Consider the following 12,925-nt stretch of genomic DNA (forward strand, 5'->3'; position numbering starts at 1 on the left):
AATGAGTTATTCACATTTCATTATTTGGTTCGTATAAATTAAAAAAATTATAGGATACTATAATACTAATTTTACTCTCAAATATAAATTTATTTTATTTAAAATTTATGAAAAATATAATACTATTCTCTAATAAATTTTTCAAAAAAAATATCAAATTTATTTTTAAAAATTTTTATTGATGTGGGTTAGGGATAGGGTTTTGAGAGAGGATAGATTTTTTTTTTTTTTTTTTTATGGGAAAGGAGTGGAGAGAAAGAGGGTGAGAGGGCTTCAAGAACTTAGTGAGCTTCCGGAATGAAATATCAATCCGGACTAGAAGACCGGAATCAAGTTAAAGACTAATGGGTCATTCCCATTCCAGTCCGGAATAGAAATTTCAAACCGATTTATGCGAACCAAACAAAATTAACCGGATTTGATCAAACCGATTCTTATTCCATACCCAAAATGGATGAACCAAACAAGCCCTTAAAGTACACTGCGTTTACAATTACATATAAATAAGTAGCCTCAGAAAATCAAAGACCTAGGTATTAATAAGAGATTTATCTATTTTATTTACATTGTAATTTGAAACTTCTTGTATCAATTAAAACATATTGTTTTTTTTTATTCGAAGAGTAGCAAAAAGTTGAGATAAGTCGACCAAATTATAATAAATTAATGTTTAAGGAGCAAAAATGTTCTAAGGATAAATAGTGTACTCTAATTTTCTTTTTAAATTTTAATCTATGAAATGTGATTTAAAATATAAAAATGATTTCAAGCAGAATATCGATATGAAATTCTGATTAAGAATTTAAGTGCCGTAGCACGAAAGCGTACCGTGTTGAAACTTGCTCGTGACTCGTAGTTTCGAGTCTAATTTTCTTATCCCCGGAGATGGAGCCGTCACAGTCAATTAAATTAGGGTTAGACTGGGACTCCCGCATATTACATATTTACATATAACTTGATGTAAGAATGTTAAATCACGTCCGTCCATCGAGGACGTGTCCAGATACATCATAACCGTAAGATCTACAATGTCTTTATAGATCATCTTAAATAGATTGACCATATATTTATGGATCGTCATGAATATATCATGTGGACACATCCAACATACCGAACCATGCCTATACGTACCGGTCACAAAAAATATATATTTGTCGACGTATAATGGCATAAAATATTTATTTTTTTTAATAATAAATTATGTCAATTATTTATTATATATTTTTATCAAATTATTTAAATTTTATTAAAAAAATTAATTACTAATTTTAAAAATATATTTATTTAGTACAAAAATTGTATCGTGCGGATACCGTGCCGTAACAATACGATACGGTGGATAAGATCAGTGCTGCACTTTAATCCTTGGTTCAGATATCGTTGCAACGAAAACCAAACCCAAAAATTCTCGACCGTTACTTCCTGAGCCGTTCAAAATTAATGCGCGCGCCCTTCTTCTTCTTCTTCTTCTCCTTCCAAACTCTCTCCTCTTCCCACCTCTCTCTTCATATCACCCGCTCCGCTCTCTCCCACTCCTTCACTTCGTTCCACCTCTCTCACACCCCATTAACGCTGCGCTCTCGCTTAAGACACCTCTCTCGCGCCGGAGACCACCTCGGCCTCCTTTCTCTCTTCGCTCGCGCGCGCCGCGAACGAGCTGTGGACCCCGACAGGCCCATTTACCTCTCCCTCCTCAAATCCTCCGCCGCGCTCCCGTCCCTTTCCTTGCTTTCCTCTCTCTTTGCTCATATCCTCAAATCCGGATTCCAAAGTAGTATCTTGGTGTCGACCGCCGTAGTCGACGCCTTTGCAAAGTGCTCAGATATCGGTTCGGCATGTAAGGTGTTCGATGGAATGCCCGAGAGAGATGTCGCTGCTTGGAATGCGATGCTTTCCGGGTACTCGCGTAACGGGCATGCGGATGCCGCGTTGGATCTGTTTCATGAGATGGGTCTTTACGGCGAGAAGCCCAATTCACTTACGCTCTCCGTTTTGCTTCAGGTTAGCAGCGGCAGTGATGATAAGAGGATTGGGAGGTCCATTCATGGTTACGTTGTTCGGCATTGCGAGCTTGGTGATGTTTTCTTGGGGAATTCCCTTCTTGTTTATTACAATAAGGTTGGGGATGTTCATGTTTCGGAGAGGCTTTTTGATAGGATGGGGGAAAGGAATGTTGTATCTTGGAATGCTATGATAGCTGGGTATACCCAAAATGGGCTTGTTTGTGGAGCTTTAGAAGCTTTTCACTTGTTGAGGGACGGAGGATTGAATCCGGATATTGTAACCCTTGAAACCACTTTACAAGCTTGTGCTCAGTTAGGAGAGGATGCTATTGATGATGGCAAGTTGATCCATACTTCAATAATTAAGTCAGGGTGTTTTGTGGACGTTTATGCTATGAATTCTCTGCTTTTGGTGTACTGCAGATGCGGGAAGATGGATTCTGCACAGTCATTGTTCGATGAAATGGTGGCAAGGAATATTGTCTCTTGGAACATTCTTGTCGATGGGTATGTTCGGATGAAATGCCCAGAGAAAGCTCTAGAACTTATTAGGTGCTCACGTTTAACTGAATCGGCACTAAGTTCTGAGTTGTTGGTTAGTTCTTTGCAAGCCGTAAGGCTTTTGTGTGGGCATGTGGAACTTGTTGAGTCTATTCATTGCCTTGCTATAGCAATGGGACTTGATTCTGATAAATTTGTGGGCACCTCGCTTCTCACTGCTTACGGTGATTGCGGCGAAATTGGATATGCCCGCAAATTCTTTGACCATGTTCTCTGTAAAATGCGCAAAGAAACTTTTCTCTGGAATATCATGCTTTCTATATGTTCGCATAATGGATGTTTCTCGGAGGGTTTTGAACTCTTACGCTCTATGCAGTGCAAAGGTTGCCCTTTGGATGCCGTTACACTTGTGAATGGTCTATCTATCTGCACGCAATCACAAAATTTTTTATCTGGCAAAGCCATTCATGGCTATGTGTTGAGAAATAAGTTTGAAGTGGTTACTTTTGCTACGACTTCACTGTTGGAATTTTACATTAGTTTGGGGCTTTTAAATGTTGCTTGCCATTTGTTTTCAACAATGCAGTATCGAAATATAGTGACATGGAACACAATGATACATGGTTGTCTTCAGAATGGCTTCCCCAGATTGACATTGAAGCTTTTCCATTTTATGCAACAAAAGGATGGTTTTGTGCCAGATTCAACATCTATTGCAGGAGTTATCGAGGCCATTGCTCTAAGAGAACAAAAGGAAGAAAGAAAATTTATCCATCAGTATGTGCTTGAATCAGGTTTTGTCGATGATGAGTTCGTTGCTAATTCTCTAATAGCTATGCATTCAAGGTTTCATGAATTCGATGAGGCAAGCTCAGTATTCAGTAAAGCTAGCAATCAGGGAACAATTGCATGGAATAATATGATAGCTGGGTACTCTTATCATGGCCTTATAGAAAACGCTCTATCACTTTTTCGTCTGATGAAGCTTAATAATGTGGATGCTGATTCAGTTACTCTTCTCACCCTCCTCCAGGCCTGTAGAAAAGTCTCTTCTTTGAGCTATTTAATGAGGGTTCACGCATTCATATCGAAACTTGGGTTTGAATCTGATGTTCTTATTGGATCTTCTGTGGTAAATTTGTATGCTAAATGTGGTGAATTGAGAACAGCTCGTCAGTTTTTTGATGGTATGAACTCCAAAACAGTGGTGTCATGGAATTCAATGATCCAAGGCTATGGTCTACATGGAAATGTAGAGGTAGCCGGCGAACTCTTTGTTAAAATGCAAAAATCTGGCTTAACCCCTACTGCGATCACTTTTCTCATTCTTATTTCAGCTTGTAGCCATGCTGGTGATATAGAGAAGGGCCAGCAATTCTTTAATCTGATGACTAGCACTTACTCATTGGCACTAAGTAGAGAGCATGTTTCATCTATTATTGATCTTCTTGGGCGCAACGGATTAGTTGAGGAGGCACATGAAACTTTGATGAAAATGCCAGTGAACCTGGGGGTTCATTCTTGGGGTGCTTTACTCTCAGCATGTCGAGTTCATGGTAACTTTGACGTTGGATTTGATGTAGCGGAAAACCTATCTAAACTGAACAGCTTAAACTGTGGGTACCGTGTTTTACTGTCGAATATGCGTGCGGAGGCGGGGAGATGGTTAGATGCATCTTTGATTAGAAATAAATATATCAGTTTGACACTCCAAAAGGTGCATGGTGTGAGCATTGTGGATAGTTTCTCATGACTTGAGAAACCCACGCAACATTAGGCCTCATCATTCTTAAAATCAACGAAAATCGGCATGATGATGGACAGGTATTAACCGACTATGCCATTGGAAACCCCAGATTTGTGAAAATTTATTTAGTTGGATATTTTTAAAAAACATTTATGCTTCTCTGAAGTTTGGCGTATTCTTACGGTATTTTGAAAATAGATATGCTCCTCAAATAACTACCCAAGTTTGTTGAAAAATATTCGGAGCATGTTTGACGATTGTCACCGCTGATCATGTATAGAGGTGGCATTGTAACTGTGGTGCCAACTGAGGTGGTGATTAGAGATATTCATCTTGCGATGAACTGGGATAAAGTTCCAGGCTCAGATGTTTCTTGAGCAAAGTTCTCCCAAAGATATTTGCATTCTGAAGCAAGACTTCCATTGATTATTCCCTACCTTTTTCAACTTTGGTGCGTTGTCTTCAAATGAATAAAACTGAAATTGTTTTAATTCCTAAATGAGATCCTGCCTTATCAGTTATGGAATATAGACGAATTAGTCTTTCCAATATTACCTATAAAATTATTGCTAGAAATATTTGGGAGTAGATTGAAGCCTTTTACTTGCCAAACTAATTTCTGATGATCAATCTGTGTATTTCCCAGGTCGTCTCATTTCTGAAAGTACCAGTAGTCCAGGAGATTTTGAATGACTCTAAAACCAATAAATGGAAGGTAAGGGACTATTGCTATAAAGACAGACATAAGCTAAGGCATGTCATTTTTATGCGCTTGGACTTTATAGTAGCTGTTCTTCAGTTGCATGGCTTTCCTCAGCATTATATAGATCTAATTGCTTATTTCATATCCCTCAGTCGCTTGCTCTATATTGGTCTACAATAACTCTGGTGGTTTCTTCTCTCCAATAAAGGAGACAAGGCAACAGTGCCCGTTCTTGTACTTGGTGTTAGCATACTGTGTGTGTTCTTACATAAGCCTGCAAGATACAAACAAATATTCAGATCCAAGTTTTGTGGGGATGCAACAACTAACAAACATTTATAAAACAGATGATCTATCAATAGTGGACAAGCTTCTATTGACGAAATTACTGCTGCTTTGAAAAGAATTATTGATTGGTACAGTCCTAAAGCCAGCCATCAAGTTAATCTGCAAAAATCATTAGCAAATTTTTCAAGACTCAGCTCCTGCAGCAAAGAAACTTGAAATCTCATCTTTTATTTGGACGCAGGAGATTGATAAAGAGGCTCAGTACTCAGGTAAATGATTCCATGATTCTGGAGCATCAACAAAGAATTCTTATATCGCTTCTGTTAAACTTACTCCAGAAGGATGGAAGATCACACATTTTCACGTGCCACTCATCTTACCTGCTTACAACATGTTAAATCTGCTTACAACCGTGTTATAGCAGGATGTGTCCCCTTGGGAGTTGACCAATTGTGGATCACTGATATACAAGAAACAATCAGGAAGAACAAACCTGCCATGCCAAAGGGACAAGACATTCGTTCGGAGATGTGCGGTTGATGCAATTCCGGTACGTGCTGTTCTGCACCAAAGTTTACTATTAGGGGTGTAGACGGTTTGGTCCCAAACCGAAAACCAAACTGAACCAAACCAAATAAGATTATTTGATTCAATTCTTATGGTTTTTGATTCGGTTCGGTTTTGAAATTTACTAAAATTCAGCTTTGGTTTGATTTGGTTTTAACACATTTCTTAACCGACAATCCGAACCGAAAATCGAATAGTAATACTTTGTACACTTTTATCTATAATATTTATTAAAATTTTGTACTGTTGATCAAATCTTGATCATATATCAACACATTTCTCAAAATTCTATGTTCATAATTAAATTTTTTGTGTGAGATTTCATAATAACTCAATTTTGAATCTTAAATTATAAATTTATTCATGATAAATATAGAAAATTTAAAAAGTTGATTGCGAAAACCAAATCAAAATGAATTAATTTGGTTTGGTTTGAATCAGTTCCGAGTATAAATCGGTTTGGTTCGGTTGTAATTTTTTCAAACCAAAAAATTTGGTTCGGTTCGAGATTTGCCTAAAAACCAAACCAAACCGAAGCGATTACTGAACTGGAAGAATCCTCCTTACAAAGTATGTTTTACATTATATGCCTACCTCATGACCCATATATAATTCTTATACATGTCTTTGACACTTTGAGTCATCAAGCTATGAAATAAAATAATCCATTCGTAATCAAAATGAAGCTGTGAATTTAGTATCTCAGATTCTCAAGTGCCCCTCTTGCATGAAAATTCTAGCTTTTGAACCTACCATATATTAATGATCCTTTTTCATGGTTATATCTAGATCAAAATCTGTTTTGCACTTGTTTTTCCAGCGTAATTTGCCTAGAGCTCTTTGCTTTGCTTGCCTTGCCAATTTCCTTTACTAGTGACTAGAGCACTTGTTTTTCCCAACCAGAACTGGTTTTCTGATTCAAAAATCTGATTTCTGATTCTAGCATAGTACAAAGTAACAAAATCAGAAGTTTAAATATACTTTTGGTCGGTCGATATAGATAGTACATCAGTCCGATCTAGTTTACTTACTATAAATTATTATATTATATTATATATACATGCATATATTACTATTATGAACTAAACTGGTCTGATTTAGTTAATCAACTTTTTTCTTTCAGAAAATGAAACCGAGAAACGAGAGATTTTATGAAATCTCTGAACTGGAATCTAACTTATATTCTGAACAATTGCTTTCTCTGCTTCTGTTTAGTACTATTAGCAGTTCTTTCGGTTCTGATAAACACTCCTTGTGTTCTTAATATTCATGTTTGTTCTTTATATCTTGTTATTTGTGTTTTTTTTCCTTTTCATTCATTACCAAAGCAATTAGTATAAACAAATTTTGTAGTTGTTCTTTTCTAACACAACAACTTCCAAAGTTAATGTGTCGAATTGTGTAAATGATTTGTAAAGCATAGTGGGAGTTATCTCGGATGCTGTTACTAAGTTTGGGGTTCAAAAAATATGGGAGGCTTGATAGTAGCCTAGTAGGTATATTTTTTGGTCAATACTTTTTTTAAAAAAAATATTGAGTATATTGACAAATAATTTTAGTCACAAATTCTTTTCGCATAGCAAAAGAAAATTAAGATACGAGTACTATTTATTTCTGATCTGATTTAGGTTCTGATTTAGGTCATGTTTAGCTAAGCTGTTCAAAGTAGTGCAGTTATAGAAGCATTGTAGGATATAGTTGTTTAAGAAAACCGTAAAGCGTTTGATAATTTTGTTATATAAATGTTGTTTGTAATTGAACGTTGTTTGGCTAATATTTGTTAGAAAAGTATTCTATTGTCACGCCCCGGATTACTCGTTCCCCGGGCACGCCGACAAATACGCCATATACAAAGAAATTTTTCCTGTATACGAAACGATGGTTGTACCTGTAATCATATAATACTACAACTAGTAGTATAGAGCTGCTAAAAGAAATGAGATATATAAAACTGAAGTTCACTATACATACAAACATCCAAGTATACAAACAGCTCGCCCAGCGAGATACAATATGTATATGAACTAAAAAACTACGACTACCTGTAGCTGGTACTCCACTAGCTCTGGCTCGTCTGGTAGGGCTCTAACTCGCGACGCCCTTGCCACGATCAAGATCAGCAGCAGCAGCAGCCGCAGACGACGGCTCTGCAAAACGAAAGGTAACAACTGGGCGTGAGAACTACTACAAAAGAAGTAGTCCTCAGTGGGTACCGCTCTAAAAAATTATCGGTTCACCCACCAAGTCTACAGAAGTAAGCAGGAATATTAGGAAAAGCTGGAATAAATCTACAGCTAAATGTCACTACACTATCATACTCTAACACTAACCATCTGTAGTAAATGTCAATCCTGGCCCAATCTCACTAGGGACTGTAAACATACCCGTCCCAGGAACTGTGAACACACCCGTCCCGCCTGTCGAAGCTAAAGCTACCTCCACACTAAGCAGTCCGTGGAGAGCAAGTCCAACCAGGACACTACGACACCAATACAAACGCACAAAGCCCGGCTCCGAAGTGGCACTAGTGGGCGCTACCCAACCGAGTAGGCAAGCGTGTCTCTGTCGAGCTCAATCAGGTTCTCACAGGCTAAAGTCAAGTAAACAGGGTCTAACAAGTCTAATAACCAAAACGCACGTGCCCTTGGCACAATCTGATGCAAAAACAGTAATCTGGGTCCACCGTCAACCTCAACGGCACCCAACAATATGGAACAGTCTGAACAATACTGTAAAAATAAGCTCGGCATCCCAGCACGAGCATAAAATTATTCTACACTATCCTGGGTATCCCCCACCCACAAACTGCGGCGATACAAACAACTATGGCTCTTAGAACTAAATCTGGTAGTGTTAACATATGACAGTGTAGAATCGCTGGTTTTCTCCTAAGTCAAATCCACGTCCAACATGTATAAATTGTCTAAAATTATTACTTTATGCTCCAAACTCAGATTCCACATATAAACATGCCAATCACGAATTTGAGCTAAAATAAACAAGATATACGAAGACCCAAAAATACACGCTGTCAACTAGGCTTAGGAGTAGAAACCCGATGATTAACCCACCTCGAATGCTAATCCAACAACGGCGAGAAGTCGATAGGAGAAGAAATCCCACGCTCGCCCGGCCTCCAACGGCGCTACCACGACGCACGTAGGCTCAAACGGCTCGCCGGCGCGAAGTCGACGTCGATCCGAACCCCAACCGAAGTGTCCACCCAACTCACGTTCAAAGTCTAGAGAGAGAGAAGAACGAAAAAAAAATAAATTAGCAACCCCCAAAGCTCCTCCACTTAGAGATGTCAACGGGTCGGATTCGGGACGGATTTTTAAAAACCTGAACCCGAACCGGACTCCGAACCCGAGACCCGAACCCGAACCCGAACCCGAACCCGACGGATTTTAAAAATCCATATCCAAACCCGAACCCGACCAAAAATCCGAAACCCGAACCCGAAACCGAAAATTTGAACCCGAAACAATTATTTCTTTTTTCAATATTTCAAAATATATTATATTAAATTTAAATTTTTAAAATATAAATTCAAATATAATATCAAATTTTTATATACATATTATATGTAATGTGAAATAAATTTGGATTCGGGTCGGGTACAGTCAAAATTCATATCCGAATCCATATCCGTCGGGTTTCTATTTTTGATATCTATATCCGAATCCATATCCATATCAATCGGATATTATCCGTTGCGGTGGAATTAATAAGGATTGTGTCACGCCCGGGTACCAGCGGAAGCATATCCGGTACGTGAACAGACCCGCCATACACCTGTAGTATATAAGGCGTCTACAAGAAACAAGACGATAGGAGTAAAAGCATAACATAATCCTATCCTGATATCAGAGCATAGTAAAAGTCACAAAGACTATCAACAAAAGAACAAGCGTGTCCAACCAAAATAGAGGTGCAAAAGAAAGTACTCAAACTGCCACATCTGGATCCAAAATATAAATACAACACAGGGTATACAAAAAGTCTGTACAATGGTAGTCTCTCTATAAACTGGACATCACCCTCGGCTGTAACCTGAGTAGCAAGGTGATCGACTAACACGCTCCTAGCAATGTCTAGCTAGACGCGACTCCCTTGCCACGGTCCCTAGCCTCTCCTGTAGATGGCTCTGAAGAAAAACAACCACAAAAAGGGCGTGAGAACTATAAACAATAGTTCCCAGTGGGTAAGCCGCCAGCCTCGGCGAATTACACCACTAGGCTCATGATGTATTAAATGAAAGCGAAAACAGTAATTGAATGTATATTATTAAGCAAGCTAAAGGTAATGAGCATGTAAGCAACAGTAACATAGTCTCAACAGTAATGAATCAACTGAATAATAGAAGCATAGCAATTATGAACGCATGGAACATAAGCATAATAAGTTAGGTAATGACTATGCACTGTAACGGTAATCATCCATTATTCCAATTTCCTTTAGCACTTTCCTTTCATTCATAAAAAATCTTCCCAAAGTCGTACAACTTGCGGCCGCGTCTAATGCCGTGGTAGTATACACTCCCACGCAATCCACTTCGCACCGCAATCCGCACAGGCGAGCAACTGTCGCTAGTGCCAACTCCGGAGTGTCGCTTGTAGGGGGCGACCCTCAACAAGCGTGGCGAATGAAGCACAATGGCAACAACAACTCCACAAGTCCAACATATCTCAATCATCACTTTTCAACTTTCAAAGTTCTGCGATCCTTTGATCGAAGTCTCAAATATAAAATATTGGCAATAATTAGTATTCACTAATTAATAAGCCTGCAAAGAGTAATGCTAATTTAACATATGGCATTAGAACTTTCATTAACTGACTACACCAACATAAGCACAAGCATGTCATTTTGTCCTACTTTAGCGTCAATATAGGTCACGAATTCATGTTCTCTACTTGATAAAGATTCTAATTTCAATCATATAGCAAACAATTATAATACATAGTTTCGATTCTATATTAACCACGATGTGCACAGCGCATTATACTGATTCTATAATACTACATAAGAACATAGGGTAGCTTTCACTGCTCTGGTTAGGTCAAACGCCAGCTAGTAACAGCCCAAATAGTCACAAGAAGTCGGCAATACATGTCAGCTCCAACGGCTCCTAACCCTGCTGAACAACGAACATCAAACACTGTGTATCAAAAGGACGATCGATAATGTCCAGCATTTCCGGCCTAATTTGTACTTAGTAACATAAGTAACCCTTAAATGCCTGTTTTGGGCTAAGTGTAATATACTCAAGTTAAGGCTCGCATAAGCCCTCGCAATGCCATGTAAAGCGGTCGCAAGGATCAACTAAACCTTCTTGCTGCCACAATACCGAAACGATCATCAATTATTGCTTACATAATAACTATTATAGTCAAATTTTACTCAACATTTCTAGACCTCAAATTCTGCTTACCACAGGATAGAATAGCTTCCAAAGACCGGCTCCATAAGAGTAGCAATTCAGCTCAAAGAGACTCAAAGACCTGTCTGTGAAGAAGATATACCGAAACTGCGTCAAGTTCCAAACAAATCGCAATTTAATTCCGAATTACGCTTTGTAATAGCTTAAATTACAATTAAGTAACTTCAAATTAGTTATCCGTGGTCTAAGGGGTCCAATTTCACAGCTAAACATCTCTTCTCTAGCTGCTGAAATCTTCTGTTTACATCACAATGGAAGCAGACGAAACCAAAACGCGTCAAATCCATCGCTAAAACTATGAATTAATGAAGAAATCAAGTTAAATAGATCCTATAAAACTCTCTTTCAGTGATTCCAGCATTACGACACGAATCATACGTCAAAACACTCAATTTTACCTTTTTAGAACTGGCCCGTGCAAGTTTGCCTAACAGGCAAGCAACTGACCCGGGCAAAATCGTCTCGAATCGGCGTTTCTCGTAGGAGAGAGAAAAAAAAAACTAGAGAGAGAGAAAGAGAGAAGGTGGAAAACTCTTCGTTCCTGAGCTCCTAGCACTTCTGAGAGGTCCAAGGGGTCGAGCTGGGAGATAGGGATAGTTAAACGAAGTGAAAGACCAAACAATCTTGCTGCCTGACGCAGCTGCAGCTTGGCTGCTGCATTGCTGACCGGTACAGCATTAGGCTTGTACCGGTATCAGCACAGATGCAGAAATTCGCAGATTTCGTAATTGCAATGCACTTTCTCTACTCTAGCTTTCCAATCACTCTCAAACTATATTTGTAAACATCTCTTAACAACCCTTTAAAACATGTGGAAGTGTCCAAATGTCATTCATCACTCTGAACTTTGGCAATTTGTTGAAGTTCAGTAACTATAGCTACAATACTAGCTTAGAGTGCGTCAACGAACGCAACTTTTCTGCATCCAAATAAAGTCTAATAGCTTCTCAAAATTGACCCACAACACCTTTCTAAATATTAGGGACCTGTGTCACATGCCACTCTCTCAACCCCACTTCCACATCTATATTTTTGCAAAAGTTCAGAGATGCTACAGATTGGCAAAAGACGCAAACAGGCCGCTTTACAATCCGTATTCCATTCCTAGGATACTATACATTAAAAATTTTTAAATTAATGACACTATCAAAATATTATTTAATTTGTTTAAATAAAATAATATTTAATAGCTAGAAAAAATACATAATAGGAAATTTTCTGACATCAATTATTTTTTTTAGTGTTAGTAAACACAGTATTATGTGTGACAGAAAACTATAAATGTGGATTGAGTTTTGGTGTCATGAAAGAGTATAAGCTTGTATAAATTATGAAATTCCTTTATAAGATAATTTCTTTGGAAAATAACTTTTCTTATGATTAATTTAATAAGAGATGAGTATAAGATATTGCTATTTACTCTTGTTTTTGCTAATCTTAAAAGAAAGGAAAATTCGTATAGTCTAATGTATGCGAATATAGTTATTAATCATTATATATGCATTTTCAAGTACTAGAGCATCAACGATTTTAATGCATTAATTAAATATTAGTTATTATATACGGTATTAATAATAGTCATTAATACTATATATAATTCTCAAGTTTGGGTCAAACTAAACCGGGTTTGGGGTCATTTAGGGATAAGCTATTTTCGTTAATTTACATAAAGT

General features: G+C 37.9%; 1 protein-coding gene across 12 annotated transcripts; it reads left to right on the forward strand.

The window, feature by feature from the left end:
- The first annotated feature begins 1,392 nt into the window (after positions 1–1,392).
- On the forward strand, positions 1,393–7,404 carry LOC109705552 (pentatricopeptide repeat-containing protein At2g39620-like). 12 transcript variants are annotated; one of them, XM_020226280.1, is made up of 4 exons: positions 1,393–4,328; positions 4,898–5,511; positions 5,667–5,792; positions 6,933–7,404. In XM_020226280.1, the coding sequence occupies exon 1, from the start codon at positions 1,441–1,443 to the stop codon at positions 4,255–4,257; it is 2,817 nt and encodes a 938-aa protein (XP_020081869.1). In that variant the 5' UTR covers positions 1,393–1,440; the 3' UTR covers positions 4,258–4,328; positions 4,898–5,511; positions 5,667–5,792; positions 6,933–7,404. The 12 variants fall into 12 exon arrangements, with proteins under 12 accessions (XP_020081869.1, XP_020081875.1, XP_020081872.1 ...); XM_020226286.1 differs by lacking the exon at positions 6,933–7,404 and having other exon boundaries at positions 4,898–5,370; positions 5,484–5,511; positions 5,667–6,057; XM_020226283.1 differs by lacking the exon at positions 6,933–7,404 and having other exon boundaries at positions 4,898–5,208; positions 5,302–5,511; positions 5,667–6,057.
- Positions 7,405–12,925: the final 5,521 nt, after the last annotated feature.

Source organism: Ananas comosus, unplaced genomic scaffold, assembly GCF_001540865.1.
Source record: "Ananas comosus cultivar F153 unplaced genomic scaffold, ASM154086v1, whole genome shotgun sequence".
Taxonomy (NCBI): Eukaryota; Viridiplantae; Streptophyta; class Magnoliopsida; order Poales; family Bromeliaceae; genus Ananas; species Ananas comosus.